A 16,321-nucleotide genomic window follows, 5' to 3' on the forward strand; every position below is an offset into this window, starting at 1 on the left:
TATGACCATCCGTTCTGGAGCTGTGTTAAAATGTTCCATGATGCCATGGTAGCAACCATATTGAAATATACAATCAGCCACAATATTTAAGACCAGCTAAATGGAGCAAAATATTCAGGTGAAATCCCCATGTCAATATGACCATCAATTCAATAGCAGATTTGATAATAAGATTTTCAAGATGGCCACAATGTTGGACATAGTGAATGTCTGGGCTAATAAAACTTATTAGTGCAAGGTTAGCAAAAATGTACTTAACGTTACAATAGCACTCCACCAAAAAGGTATGTAAATTAAATGAAAATGTCTGAGAATATTTTTAATAGTATATGAAAGTTTAAAAAATTTTAAATATAAAAATGTATACATAGTGAAGGCACAAGTGACTCAGAGACATTCTAGGAAATAAAGACAGAAATGAAAGAACAACTTCAGAAAGTTCAGGTGTGGAGAACAACCATAAAGAAAGGAATACATAAAAGATTATGCAATTAAAACATGTTTATTGTGTCAGACATAATTATTAAATATATTTTGGTCACAATATTATGTTTTTGAGGCATGACAATATACAAAATGACAAACCAAAATGACTAAGTTACTATAGTGTACTTTATGTACTTTACAGTAAATGATAATTTCCAAGATATATTTCATATAAAATGCTGTTGTCAGACTATCACTTCTTCAAGAACGCATGACTTTGTACTGTCATGAATTTATTATATTCATATACCCCCAAAAGAGTCAATCAAGTTACTATAAAATCTACAGCACATAGCCAGCTTTCAAAACAAACTTAATAATGATAACATTCATCACTTTGCCATGAGGTAAAATAACAAAAAATATAACAATACTGTCTGACTACAAACCATTAAATACAGTTCAAAGTCACTAAGTTTTCAATAATGGATATGACAACAATTTATGTGACTCTACAAGCAGAAGTTATGTTGAAAACAAACCAACCACAAAATATTACAGTTAATGCACCTGTTCATTTCACATCACCACTGGCATTAGGTAATAGCCAAATCTAGTGCCACATTAAAAATGGTCACTGGAAAGAGTTGTGCTATTAAACATGGAGTTATAATCTGTCAAACATAGGATTTGATCCAGAAATATTATATACATAAGAACCCTTAAGTTGACAATAGCTCAACAGCTGCAAGAAATACCAGTAAGTGTATAAAATGTACACTGATGTGTGCAGATGAAACTGTTTACAAATATTTACAACTTTTAATGAATAGGTGTTATCAGTCCCAATACCTGATTTATCGGCTTAGTCCAATAACATGAATATGAACATGATCATTATGAAAAATAAACGATGAATTTGGACGTAGCATTGCTTAGTTATAACATTATTAAAAAATCAGTCTCTTGTGAATCATCATAAATAATCATTACTATATTTTGACAATTTATTATGCATAATGTAGTGATTAAATCTTATCTCTTGCCATAATTTTGATCACTCTCAGTTAAATGGGTAACCATATGGATTTAAGAGATAAAAGCGAAATACTGTTTGTATTTGAGACATGAAAACAGTTAACTATACATGTATCAGTAAGTAAGAATTAATGTATCTTTATTCTAAATACAATATGTACAACTGGTAATAAGCAAAAGTTCAGAATAACTCTGCAGATTGATAATTTAAAACAATACTATATTTTGTTATATTTTAAAGATTATTTGTTCTGTTTGAAGAATTCAATGATTTTTTTCTCTTAAAAAAAAGAAACAGACACCACTAAAAAATCTGATAGGAGAAGAAATTTAAATATGCATCTCAATGTCATCAGCCTCGTCTGAAGATGGGTCTGAATCCATCGATTCATACCCTTCAACATCTAACTGTTCTAGCAGATATTCATCTGATACAAGATTGCCAAGAATAGAGGGAATTTCTTGGTCGACACTTGGTAAGTCAAACTGTAATATCTTGTGGAAATGCAATGGAACTTCATTAACAATGCATACATTAGAGAACGTGTTTCTCAGATGAAGAATACATCTCTCTATATGTAAACCCTCCAAGAGCAGGACAGCCCTGTGCACATCACTCTCTGCTCTCTCAAATGAAGTTAGCACTGCTCCCTGTTGTTTTATGTAAAAACAATTTGTGCTCCTCATGTCACATGCAATTAGTTCAATTTCTTCATCACATCTCTCCATTGTTTCAAACAAATCAATTAGAAGCCTTTTAAGTTCTTCTGGAACTGCAGCTGGAACCTCTAGAGATTTCAAGCTGTCCAGGTCCAGTTTATCTGGATACGGGAGTTTGCTGCCTTCCAATAAATTGTACTCCTTAAGATGATGTTGAACAGCTGTGTTTACTTTTTTTAGCTGTCTCCCAAGTCTTACTGCAACAGCTTGTCCACCTTGAATAGACAGAAAAACATGAAATATGACCTTTTATTATGCCAGTTATATTTATAAAGCCAGATCAACTTAATATATATTACAATGAAACAAAACTCCATACCATAAAAACATACACCAAATTAATTCCCTACACATTTTGTTTTATTGTTTCTTGTGATTACCTCTAAAATGATAAATTTGTAAAGATTGCCTGGAATATTGTAAGTCTTCTTAAACAAAGACAACTGTATTTCAAAACACATGTTTTAATTACCCAAAATATCCATTAACACTTCTTTCACATTCTCCTTTATCTCATGATATCAAGGCTTGTTATGTCAATACTTACGCGCATATTTCTTCATCATCTGCAGTAAGAAGGTTCTCTCTGCCATCAGCCTTGTCATCACCTGGACTTTGGCAGTTATTGTTTTTATATTACTGGATTCAGTGTGCATTTTATACTGGTCTGATGTCGAAGACCACCTGGTGATCTTTAAGGACCTTTCGTGGGATCTCAAGACCTGTTCTAGACTGAAAAACATAAATCAGAATACTCTGAACTGCCAGTAAATTGTAATAATCACTATATCTGTTTCCTTTAATTTAATTAAGTTACTGCCCCAGTGTTCATTTTAGGCTGCTCAGGCGCCATCACTATTGTTTTCATCTTTTGCATAATTTTTTTTCCTCCATAACAAGTAAAACAGGGCAACAAAAAAAGAGAGAAGAATTTTTTAGACTGACTGGATTGTGTTATGTGTTGTGATGTGATTTGGATTTTTAACATAGCTTTAACAATGTTTCAGTCATATCGCTACAATGTCTGCAATGTGACAGTTTACATCAGGCCGCAGATATTTTGCATGATGTCCCACCCAGTCACATTATCCTGACACCAGGCTGACCAGTCCTAACACTAACCTCTTAATGCTGAGCACCAAGCGAGGTAACTGTTAGTACCATTTTTTAAAAGTCTTTGGTATAACTTGGCCGAGGATTGAACACACAACCTCCCACATCCGAGGCGGACAGTCTAACCACTAGGCCACCAGAGCGGTCTGACTGAATGGAGTGCATACCAAGATTACTTGATAGTTTGCACTCCCAGCAAAAGAAGCAAATCATACTAAACTTTACTGGCTGAGAGAAATCTTTTACTTATTTTGATTAGCTTGAAAACCAATCAAGAGCCAATGATCACTGAAAGAAAATGAAACAAATAGAAAATTAAATAGTCAAAATGCTGCATTTATTTCTAAAGTAGCATACAGACTGGAGAAACATCAGTGACTCAAATAACTAAAATACATTTTAACAAGTAATGGTAACCCAATTGTGAGGAATTACAAATCACAGTATGAAAATTGGGGGGAGGGGGAGAGTCTGACAATGACCACAGGTGCAAGAATCATGGATTTATTCATTTCTGCAACAAATATTCACTCTTTTCAGCATTAAATACTTTGTCACTTGAGTCTGATTATATCATAGTTTGTTGTAACTATATCATGAAAAGTGTGGACACTTTAAATGTAGCTAATAAGGAAACTATGGAAAGTTAATTAAAATGCACAAATGAACAAATCCATGAATCACATGCTGTAATAAAGCTATGTATCTGAATCTGTTGAATAAACATGAAACAGGCATTAACATTTGCAACCAGTTTCTGAACAACCCCACTTTTAGACCATTTCTGAAATACTGCCACCATACCTAACCATCAACTTGAAAAAGTGTTGGGTGTGCATTTGTGTGTAGCAAAATATGACAACTGATTAAACTGTTTTGAAAAACCCATTTCAGTCTAAGTTTTTGAAACTACTCTGATGCACAGAAACTATAGAATGACCAATTTAAGCCATCCAAAACTGCCTCGCAAACTATGCATGAGGTTGTTCTATTGTAGCTGATCCAGACCATTTCTATGCATCCTGCCAAAATGAATAGGCTGAAGTAAATATGCATCTCTGCAATTATTAACTTGAAACAATCAACAAAAACATATTATATATTATTCAATGTGATCACTGCATCTTTTATATTTGTTGGTAGTTTTGTGACAACAGGCAGGTTTGACCTCAGTCATAAAATTACAGCTTTAATTTTGACATATACTACATTCTCAAACTATGATGCTGGCAAGATGCACCTGTGCAGTAAAAGACACTGCCTGTACAACAATGCCTTGAATCATACATACAGTAGTAAATGGTTGAGTGTGACTTGAGACATAATGAAAATGAAACATATTTACCCAGACATTTTCTTCCTGATGTTCTCTGTAACTAGTGGATCAACAACTCCCAGTGAAGACTGACTGAAAGAGTATATATAAAAATAATACCGACTTGATGTATATTGAAATATAATTGAAATTTATGTGAAGTCTTTCCTTTCAAAGAAATTATAAAATTATTAAAGAAAATATTATTGTTTAGGGCAACACTGGCACATTATTCATATCACCATTACAGGTTTAAGGACAAGCTACTGTATGAGGTTTTCTATGTCTAATTAACAAAAGGTATCAGTTATAAGAGATGAACAACTTACCTTAAATGGTAGTATTTCTTCAAACTGATAGCATATGTCTCTAATCGGGTAAGCGGTTCCTGAAATTTATTATAAAGCATAAATTAAACATATTGCTTGTGCAATTGCAGCTGACATGGTGAAGTCACCTATAATAACTGGAGGTTGAAATAATCATAGATTTAATAACATACATTACTGATGTTACAGTAAAACATAATTGATTCAGAGCAATTGAAAATGAGTAGTTTAAAGGTATTTTATTGATGAACTTCATTAGAAACAAGGCAAAAACACCTCCATGCAAATATATTTTAGCACAGTCACTATATTGGATGATGACCGACTCTTATTAACAATGATTTCTTTCCACTCCAAACTGAAATTCAGATCTGAAGCAAAGCAAAAAGAAATTAAAATGAGCAAAGATGAAATTTTAGAGATATAAATTCTACCTGACCTATACATAGGGGTGCTATCATCTCTTAAACCAAACTCAGTGAATGATGTGCTGTTATACCTTGCTTTCACTTCTTGCAAGAGAGTTGCCTGTGGAAAATCGATTTTTATCCTCCACTGACCATCTTCTAATGTCATCTGTTGACACACCTTTAAAAAGACAGCGACAATCAAATTATTTCTGCAAAGCCAGAAAAAGTGATATACATGAAAATAAATTCACAATAAGCAAAAAACTGGTCAAGTAATGCATGTAACGCAAATTTCTATATTACACTAACAAGAAGCTACAATGGATACTACACATAACTCTGTACTGTGGTATACCACAATTGACCATTTAAATTGTTTGAAGGTAGGTCTTGGGATTTTCTTTCGAACTTTGATTTTTTCTCTTTTACCTCAAGAAATCAGAGTACATTTTTTAATGCTATTTAGGGCACAGAATGTTCTTCAGAACAATCCCTGCTTACCATCCAAAAAATAGCAAATGGCGGTCTATCATATGAATGAGTCTGCTTACACTATAAGCTACACCCTGCAAATGATACTGTTATAACAACTGAGTGCTTGTGATACTGTAAATGATACTGTTAAAACAACTGAGTGCTTGTGCATAAAAATGGGAAGTGCTGACACTGAAGCATACACTCCACTAAGTGATGATAATGATACAGTTGGCAGGGAAACTGGAGTCTGATGCCAACACCAATGCCCCAATCTTAGAATTATGCACATACTTTTAACAAATTAACATAACAAGTGAAAAATATCATTACTTTCTTTCAATAACAAGATTACTTTGCAATTTCTGTACATTCCTTCTTGATGATAACTGCTCTAATATTTTCTATCATATAACGACTCACACCATAAATGCTTAACATATGGCACCATTAAATGTATAGACAGGTCCACTAACTAACTAGCTTGTCAATTTAATGAATCTGTGATGCAATGTTCATATTTGAAGAAACCAGTCTGTTTCTTGGAAATGGGTCATATACAGTTGCTCTAAATAGCGAAAAAGGAAACTACTCTTGCACTATTCTTACACAGCAGTCATCTTTTCAAGAATAATCTCCAGTGTATGAGTGGAATCAAAGAAATGATAATAAAAAAATTACAAAAGAACTTATTATTGCTCTTTTTTGTATGCCAAAAAAGCACAATTCATATACAGGCTAACATAAAATGTAATCTGGTGAGAAAAGCATAATGATTATGCCAAAAGTGTAATGGTTGGCATGTATGATTTAGTGGAAACATAATGTGGTATGTACAGCTGGAACAAAATATCATGAGGAAAACTGCTCTACTGGTAATACCCTGCACCTCCATGAGCAACACTGCTAATAAAAATAAACTGAAAGCATTATATCCATTGCTCAGAATTAAATAACACTGCTTATACAAAGTCAATGGTTTGATCTGAAATTGTGTTTGAATTGAAAATGATTTGATATTTTGCTGTAATTTTGAAAGACATTTCCAATTTTTTTTAATAGTAAGGCAAACAAGAAATACAGTGTCCACCAGAGATGACTAAAATATGTATAGTGTCAGCTTAATTAATCAATTATTAAAGATTTAGCATTAGAGTTCTTGCACGTTTCATGAAAAGCACTTCAAAATACCTGTTATTCATTTGTTAGTTCATGATTTTATCAGGTCGGCACACTTTTAACGAACACCAGCAAAATTGTTACAGGCTAACATGCATGGATGTTATACTGAAAATAATATATCAAAAAACAAAAACAAGCATAAGTTGAAAATCTTAATTAAAAAAATTGATTAATGGTTCAAAATATACATAAAGAAAGAATTAAAGAAAAGCATAATTTAAAACACCTGAAATATTTCCTAGAGTTTCTTGAAGCATTCTGTTGGTGTTGACTTTCAGAGCTTCTGCTTTCTTCAACCTTTCTGCAAAGGTTTTGCCTGAAAATCAGTAAGATGATAATTACTGTGTGTGTTTGTGTATATAATTTCTGTAATGAATGTGAAAATCATGTTTTTATCTAGATGTACTATATTAATTTTCAACCGGTCAAATCTATTCACCCCAGGATTTGCATGTTAGGACAGGTCTTAATGTATGTATACATTAATACAACAAAAAGATGGCAAGGAATTTTAAATATAATTAATATTATGTTTGATAAAACCTAATCTGTTAATGGCACAATTAGATGGTAATGACATATTTTCTTACTTGCAAAAACTGCATATGCAGAGACTACATGTACCTTGTTTTCTTTTAATTTTATCTCCATAATGCATAAGGCCATCAACAAGCAGATCAACACGATTTTCTGGAGTCATCTCCTTGGAAATGCTTTTAAATTTCCCTAAGTATGCCCACAGGCGCTCCAAGCACTCCCCATCAGTCAGTCCTAACCCAGGTGTTCGCCTTGGGTTGTACAAAACCTACAAAAATGGGGAAAATGTACATGACAAAACTGAATTAAAAAAAAACAGTTGAAACATTAATACACAAGATTTTGTATTCCCTTTACATGGTAATGTTCTTTCAAAAAAATTTGTTAATAAAGTGAATGTAAATTCTTGAGAACTGCAGTAATTACAAAAGCCATTTAATTAAAACTGATCTTAAATAAAGTTTTTCGTGATCTTAAAAATACAGTTATCTGAAACAAACTGCAACATTTTTACAAATGCCAGTAGCAAGAAGATTTCCTTTGTCATTACAACTTTGGTGCATACACCGAGCGTCTACATCATCATATAAAATTTTCATTAAAAAAGACAGGCATTTGATATTGGAACAATCAACAATTAAAAACATTTCAAAAGGTATATGAAGATATATTTCATTATGTTTTTACTGGTAAAGGGAAAACAAACCTGGCAAGCCATTTTGTGTCCATAGCAATGAAATATTGGGATAACTAGCTTCACTGCATCCAACAGATCAGTACGTTCTTTTTTCTAAAAATAAACAATGAAATTAAATTACAAAAAATGTTACAATATCACAATGATACCATGCTAATAGAATGCACATGAAGAACAAAATTGCAAGCTGAAAATGATTAGAAACAACACTATCATAGGAATTACTGAACACATAAATAAAAGTGACGCCAAAAACAAAATGACAACACTTTCACAAAGTGGTAATGAGGTTTCAGCTATGCTTCACACATCAATCTATTGACAGATTATCTGACATCAAATACTGAACCTAAAATTAATTATAAACAAGAAGTGTTTTCAATTAATACATTAAAATGATTAAAAGAAGATATGTATTGTACAACAATCAGGAAATGAGAGAGAATCAAAACAGAAAAATTACTGAAATACTGCATGAAATATGACATGGCCACAAACACAACTAAGTCAGGAGAAATTCACCCACATAATAGACAGGGCAGACATGTACCTTCAGGTGGGTTTCCAGGAGACAAGCTATATCATACAATATGTGCATTTGGCTGTCCTTGTTTTCTGCAACTAATTTTTCAAGCAGGTACACTGAATAACCAATTCTGTAATAAAATTGAAATTCAAACATACAAGATCATATTAAGAAAAAAAATCAATTGTATAAGTATACCAAACTTTAGTTGTAAAATTTTGCCAGTAACAATAAGTTACTACCGGTATTAATGAATCTCAATGCTGTTCAAAACAAATAATCATTACAATATTGTAATCGACTAATTACGAATAAATGTAAAATTGATTGAAATAACTGAGCCGTAAAGATATTTCATTCAACTATGTAAAAAATCTTTAATGCAGTTACATTCCTTGAGGAGAGAAACTTTGGTAAGTCATTAACCAATTTTCAAAGATGGAAAAATACAACTTTGCATGACAAATATTTACCCAAATGATATTGTGGATACTAAATTATTAAGACTTTTGATAAAAAAAACAATTGCATACCTTTCACCATGTTTCAGGTTGAAAAAATAGTGTGGGAATTCATGACGACAGGCAGAACCAAACAGAGCAGTTTCATCAAGTTTCTTGTTCTTCGCTTTGGATCTTAGGGCACTGCCAGCTTGAAACTCACTACATTCCTGAAATAAACAAACGGAAACTTGCAAAATAAAATAACTACATCAAGAGTCCAGAAGATGAGGCAAAATTTTATGGTAAATATGAAGTGACTTAATAAACTTAGGTCAGAATCCTTCATCTTTATGCAAAGCAGCTAGATGATAAATTATTAAACGCTAATGCACGAGAATAGAACTTGTTATAAGACTCATGATCTACAAGATTTTCACTCAAGCATTAGCTGTATGTAAACTACCATTCTGTCTCCAAAACTGTATATGTATGACCTTCTAAACTATTTGGTGGAAATTAAGCATACATGGTACTTATTATGGTAACCATCTGTAGTGGATGGAGATGTGGTAATAAATTAATGTATCTGTCATCTGATGGCACTGGGCAGGCAATGGTAAACAAAAAGCATCTAAAAAGATAATAGCTTCACAAAAATATGAGTAAATTAATGAAACTGTCTTTATTTGAGGAAAATAGTATATAAAGTATAGAATCAAGTAGTTAAAACTCTTCTTACATTGTGAACTGCCTTTTACCTGCATATTCTTTGTCTTTTCTGTGGAGTAGCCATCCATGAATTTATCAACTTCGTCCTGATCAAGAAAGAAATGACCATCATGTTTAGGCTTTCCTGCCTCAGCTCCCGATGAAACCTTTCTGACCAACTGGAAATCTGCATCAAAAGAAATAATCTTTTGTGGATTCTGAAAATGAAATTGAAAATGAGTTATAAGAAATGTTGTGGTACATCTGTCTGGTCAAAATTATGTTAAAAAAGCCTCTCATTATTGACTTATTTAAATCGAATTCCTTATACCCATCAACTTTCAATGTCAGAGCTGACATGCAATGAAGACTTCTATCAGACTGTACAATGAACAACATCAAATAACAAGTGCCAGATGGAAATGTGCATGCTTAATATTTTGCATAAATTTAGACTTATATATCAACTAGGAAACTGTATTTTTTATGCATAAAGGAGCTGTTTGCATATCTTACTGTATCCAAAGGAAATTTATATACCTGTCAGATGATATATACAAACATAATGAGAAACTGCAGTCTACAATACTAGGAATAATGTAATATATATATATATATATATATATATATATATATATATATATATATATATATATATATATATATATATATATATATATATATATATATATATATATATATATATATATATATATATATATATTCACACATACATACATACATACATACATCCATTGGCTTCTTAAAGCAGCTGTTACCTCAAAGCATGCTGGGCACTGGGTTCCAGAATCAATTTCTTCACAAAGATGTATAGGGTGACTGATCCTGTACCTAAAATTTCGATACTGCACCAGGCATTCATTCATTAAAATTTTATAAACGTCTTTAAACTGGAAAATAAACAACAAAAAAACAAGAATATAAATAACAAGTTTGATTCATTTTAAACTTTATACTGTATCTAACAGAAGTGCATACAATTTTGATATAATAAATATTAATGATAACTCATAGCACATAAGTAAACTGACATCTGCTGTAGAGATGGAATTTTTTGGTCCTAACATTTCCCTCCCAAAATTTCAACAGGATTTAATAAATGAAAGCATCTAAATATATTTCTTGTTTGAATGTGTCAACTTCACATGAAATGGAATCTTGTAAACACAAAACTTCATATAAAAGCTGTTTGATAAAAGAAAAGGCGATGTGACCAACTGAGATAGTTAAAATATGCATACTGGATACTTTGCCAAATAGCTACTAACTTTCAGAATTTTGTTTATCATGGATACAGTTTATTTCTTCTTTGTCCATTGTAAAACAAGATATTGTGATTACCCCAAAAAATGGAATGGAATATGTGTCACACAGATGGTGCATCTTCCTGCTATAACATAATATATACCTAAATATTATGTGACAACATTTTTTTCTCTCCCACCGTGTAATTGCAAAACTCGAACCCTCTTTGAAATGATATTTACTTTGTGGGAAAGATCATAAAACATACTAAGTTTTGTGAAATGTCACCTAGCAGTTTTGAAAAAAAAAGATCTGTTGATAGGTAGATCAACAAAACAGACAGTTGTTATTGTTGTTGTGGGGTTTAACACCATTTCTCAGCACCAGATAGGCTATACATGGCAGCCAGTATAACTGGTGGAGGAAGAAACGGGAAAACCCCAAAGAGCCATCAACCGATGGGAAGCTTTCTCACATACCTACATTTGCTGAGCCAGTGACTCAAACCCACGCAGACAGGGGTGAGATTGCAGTGATCTGTAATGGAGAGTGATTTAGGCCATTTGGCCACCTGGAGACCCCAAAACGGACAGGCAAAGGGTATTAGTATCATTGTAAAGCATGTGGATTACAAAACATTTACAAAGATGCAACAAAATCAAAATTATCAGAAATATTTATTTTAGAAACAGGATGCAGGTCTTCAGTTATTTCTATTTTAAACAGACTCAAATCACATTATGTGAAACTGAACCAATGAGCAGAATACAACAACTTCGGAAATGTATAACACCAAATTATATATCAATACATGATGTGTAAATGATTTCACAGGATAATGTGACCAAGTCTGTCAAATATTCAACAAACCCAGTGTGCTAATTATGGCAAAAAGCATAGGTTATAAAATCTGGGTGAACTGGATACTTGTAAGAATATTCTGTAAAATCTAAATTTTGTGTTGATGTACAGTTGCTACATGCCACAAATTGAAAACCAAAAAAAAAACCTAATTTTTGCTGGAAACAACATAACTCATTACAAAAACATCAATTTACAAACCACTAAAATAATAATCTTTCATTACATATATACATATTTAACAACTGTTTTCAAGAAAGAATATAAACACAAAAATGGAATAATTATGAAAAAGACAAGAACTGAATGCATTACTTCTGAATCAAACAATCCTTTGTGATGCTTGGACAACTTGGCCTTTAAAGCTTCACAGAAACCTTTGGTAGACACATGACACTCCAGCAACAGTGCTGTCATCCACTCAAGAAGTCCTATGTGGAAACCTAAAATGGGATTCTTAGGTGAGGAAGGCCAGAGATAACTACGGATCATTGTAACTGCCGCAGACTCGCACCCACATAATTCAATGATACGCTTGTGCTGTCTGCCTGTTAAAAGAAAAATGCTTATTGGAAAAATGAAGGTGTAAAAAATGAACATTACCTGAAAGCAGCAAAGTCATTATCAGTGGCTGATTAGTATCATTAGTGCAAACTTAAGAAGCCTAATAATAAGAAAGGTTTCCTCTTAAAAATTTTTAAACTTGGCTGACCAGTTTGCAGGAAGAATTGAATTTTGTTTCCACATGTAGTAGTGATGTAAAAAATCAGATTGCAATGTCTTGTCATAAGTACCAGTCTGAAATGTAGCCATTCCAGGATGTTTTTTTTCTCCCTCAAATTTTGTCAAACAGGTTAGGTGATTTATCAGAGGCAGTTTGTTGTTGTTGTTGTTCTTGTAGTGTTTAATGCCATTTTTCAGCACACGATAGGATATACATGGCGGCCAGTATTAATGGCGGAGGAAGAACCCAGGAAAACCTGGAAAGAAATACCGACCCACGAGAAGCTACTGGCAAGCTTTCTCACATACCGACATTGGCTGTATCCGAGACTCAAACACATGCAGGCAGAGGTGAGATGGCAGTGATCCGTAACGGAGAGCGCTTTATACCACTCGGCCACTCAGGGCCCCCAGAAGCAGTTTGTAAATTTCTGTTTAGAAATGATAATGGACCATTTTTAATTTGTATATATTGAAGAGGATAAATGTATACCAACCATGTTCATCCATTACTACAATCTGCTGACAATAGATGGTTTGACATTCATGGTTATCTGGCCTTCTCCACACTGGTGTATCTGTGTCCACACAAACAAATGTACCATTCTGAAAAACAAGAAAATGCTGGTTACTTCTCATTTGAAAAATATATATTCCCTCCTGTGGCATAATCTCTATACAATAAAAAAATCTTTTGTAAATAAAATTAATACTATTAATATAACTAGTGAAGAAAAATAATGTGAAAGAAAATAAAAAGAATGAAAAAATCACATTAATATACAAATGTTGCAAAATGTTATACTCCCTGGATGAAAATCTGTTTTCATAAACTGACTAGTTCATCTGAGGATTAACAAGGTAATTAATAAAAAGATAACCTGGACTGTATATCAATATCTTGAAGATGTAAAATATACAGACAACAATTTCAATTCATACAAAACAATATAAATTGATGCTAACAAAACTTACACATTAAAAATTAATAACAGCTTACTTTAAACACTTCAAACATGTGTAGATGTGGCAGACTGTGACAAATGTCAAGGCATTCTCTGCAGTACACGGCTGATGTGCCACAGTCCATGCAGCGAAAAATCTGATCGGGACTTTGTGTACAACAAATGCACTGACTGTGAGGTGGTGTAAACAACACGGCTGTGCCAACTTCAACCAATTCATCAGCAAGAGCTGCCCAATTTTCTAGTCTTTTTCTCTTCTTCTCTCGGTAGGAGACTTTTGTTTCATCTAAGGCATCTGCAAGATTTGTAAGCACTTTATTTGTTGTTGATTAATAAGAGAAAAATAACAGATTATACATCATATGATACATATATTGCAGTCACATGTAAAATCAATGTAAATAAGCAAATACATGTATGAGACAGAAAAAATGCTAGAAATAAATTTGCTTTTGTAGTATATTCAGGCTGTAACCACTGTAATTTTATTCTTCTGTAATTATGCCTCTTTTGGCTGTTCTAATTTTATTGCTTTTCTGGAAGTATTTGCCAATTAAAGACATCTGTTAGGTAAGCATTTATTATGTACTGAATGATTGGGATGTCAATTAAAGAAAGACACGGTAAATATCAGGAAACATTCTATCAAATTTTATAGGAAGGTATTTTTGTAAATAAGAACATGTTCTTTTTGCAAGGACTCTGCATTAGGATCTTAAACTAGGGACAGACTGTATTTTACCTGAGAGAAAAACTGCCTCTTCTGATTGTTTATCTACAAGTTCTGAGTTTAAGGATATGGACCCAGATGCAGATATTGCCTTTGGAAGAGATCCACTTGTTTCATCTATGGCCACTGGGTCTTGTTCTCTACTAGAAGTTGGTAAAATTCTCTCATACTTTACCCTAATTGACTTGTTTTGAACAGATATATATTTTCTCTTGGCTGGCTTTCGATCCCATGAGAACACCATTTTCCTTAATAAAAAACAGACACAAACATTTTTATCTACTGTTAAATGGATTCAACGACAAATATTTGCATTTAATGCAACGCCATGAAATAATACTATAAAAAAGCACAAACCATTCCAAAATTGTGGCACTAACAAATAAAATGGAATTATTTAAGTGATAAAAACGAAGAATAATTACGTAAAAAAACCCAGTGCTTTTTCAGGAGTTTTATTCACACCTGCTCTCAACTGACTTAAACACAACGCTCTCGCTATTGCATCTTGTCTAAACCAATATTGAGCAACCTGCTACAACAAAATTCAGCTTTGCTAAACTGTTCCTATAAATAAGGCTTTGCACATTTACAATTCTCCAGGTACATCTCCAGGGTAATTTGTCAAAGCATTTATTTTTAATTGTACAAATCAACATCACGGAAAATGAATTATCAGACAATCTCTATCAAAGATAATTACTTCTTCCATTTGATACAAATTAGTATTGTTATAATTACTTCAGTAACAGACAACACAATAAATCCAAGATCAAAATCTATCATAAGTTTGGGAATGAAGCCATACTCAACATCTACATACCAGGAACAAAGGGAAATTGAATGGCCCACAGCTTCTGCAACCGGATGTTTTAGTTTTAGAAATTGCGCACATGCGCAACAGAGAAAATATTCCAACAACATTGTTAAGGCTTGGTAGCTACATAACGTATACTGCATCGTACGAACATATACGTTGTTGCGGTTTGAAGGCCTTAACAATATCAACAATTCCAGGCTTGTAGGCTGTAACAATGGACGTATCGGGTGGAAATGGAGGCCCAGGTTTCGGTTTTGGCCACGAATTAGGTATGTCTACATGTCTTAATCAGATAGATGCTTACTTTATTACTAACAGTGCAGTTTAAAGCACTTAAGTTATTGTGTGTCAAGATCGATCGATGGGGGGGGGGGGTAGAGAGAGAGAGATCGGGAGAAAGAGCGAGAGAGATTCACTAATATACATTAGTGTCCACCTCTTTCTGGATCTTAAGAGCTATGCCAGAGCCCCCACGACCCAGACATGAGCCCCACCAAACTTAGGATCCTATTCCAAGTTTTAAAATTTCAATTTCGTTTTACATTCTAAATTTAATATAAATTAAATAGGAACCCCGACTCAATATAAATTACATAAATTTAAATCGTAAAATTTTTAATAATTGGGAAAAATCTACTAAATTATAACAAGGTTTGTATAGGAATCCTAACTTATTGTAACTTTCAAATACCATTTGAACTTTCTAAAGAATCCTATGACGTTACACATTGGAAAATTCTAAAATACTATTACCCGAAATATAAAACTAGAGGGAATCTACATGGGGAAAGTGCAAGGTGATGACATCATGGGGCTATGTCACAGGGCGCAACGCGAAGTGGACAGACCTTCTTTAACACGTATTGAGAAGAACGACACATATTACCACTCGAATAAAACAATAGAATTTTTTTTTCCATAACCTAATATATCACACAGTTCCGATCGCCAAAATTCTAAATTGAAAATAAACGGAATATAATTTTAAAAAATATATTGTAATGGATTTTAAATTCAAAGAATTAAAATAAGACAAAC

The 16,321-nt window shown here is 32.8% G+C and overlaps 2 protein-coding genes across 7 annotated transcripts in view; both read right to left on the minus strand.

Annotated features, from left to right (window-relative positions):
• LOC149773155 (uncharacterized) overlaps positions 1–16,321 on the minus strand; it is a 125,326-nt gene that overhangs the window by 55,289 nt on the left and 53,716 nt on the right. The window lies entirely within an intron of this gene.
• Positions 1,749–15,505, minus strand: LOC149773159 (uncharacterized). Of its 5 annotated transcripts, none has more exons than XM_089946708.1 (17): positions 15,287–15,502; positions 14,476–14,711; positions 13,769–14,028; positions 13,266–13,374; positions 12,361–12,593; positions 10,698–10,784; positions 9,969–10,136; positions 9,301–9,437; positions 8,792–8,897; positions 8,251–8,334; positions 7,632–7,812; positions 7,234–7,323; positions 5,441–5,529; positions 4,942–5,000; positions 4,643–4,705; positions 2,732–2,916; positions 1,749–2,399 (listed from the first exon to the last, which is right to left on the minus strand). In XM_089946708.1, the coding sequence occupies exons 1-17, from the start codon at positions 15,421–15,423 to the stop codon at positions 1,795–1,797; spliced, it is 2,829 nt and encodes a 942-aa protein (XP_089802834.1). In that variant the 5' UTR covers positions 15,424–15,502; the 3' UTR covers positions 1,749–1,794. The 5 variants fall into 5 exon arrangements, 4 of the variants coding, with proteins under 4 accessions (XP_089802834.1, XP_089802833.1, XP_089802838.1 ...); XM_089946707.1 differs by having other exon boundaries at positions 10,698–10,829; XM_089946712.1 differs by lacking the exon at positions 15,287–15,502 and adding an exon at positions 15,205–15,255 and having other exon boundaries at positions 10,698–10,829.

This window comes from Sinohyriopsis cumingii, unplaced genomic scaffold (genome assembly GCF_028554795.1).
Source record: "Sinohyriopsis cumingii isolate HCF-2022 unplaced genomic scaffold, ASM2855479v2 utg000873l, whole genome shotgun sequence".
NCBI lineage: Eukaryota > Metazoa > Mollusca > Bivalvia > Unionida > Unionidae > Sinohyriopsis > Sinohyriopsis cumingii.

Bases quoted from the DNA above. Each gene is read 5' to 3' on its own strand.
- LOC149773159 (XM_089946707.1), bottom strand. From the start codon at position 15,423: ATGCAGTATACGTTATGTAGCTACCAAGCCTTAACAATGTTGTTGGAA. The intron at 10,830-12,360 runs GTAATGCATTCA...TTTATTTTCCAG, and splicing joins AAGGATTGTTTGATTCAGAA to TTTAAAGACGTTTATAAAAT. The intron at 7,813-8,250 runs GTTTGTTTTCCC...CCATTTTTGTAG, and splicing joins GACACAAAATGGCTTGCCAG to GTTTTGTACAACCCAAGGCG.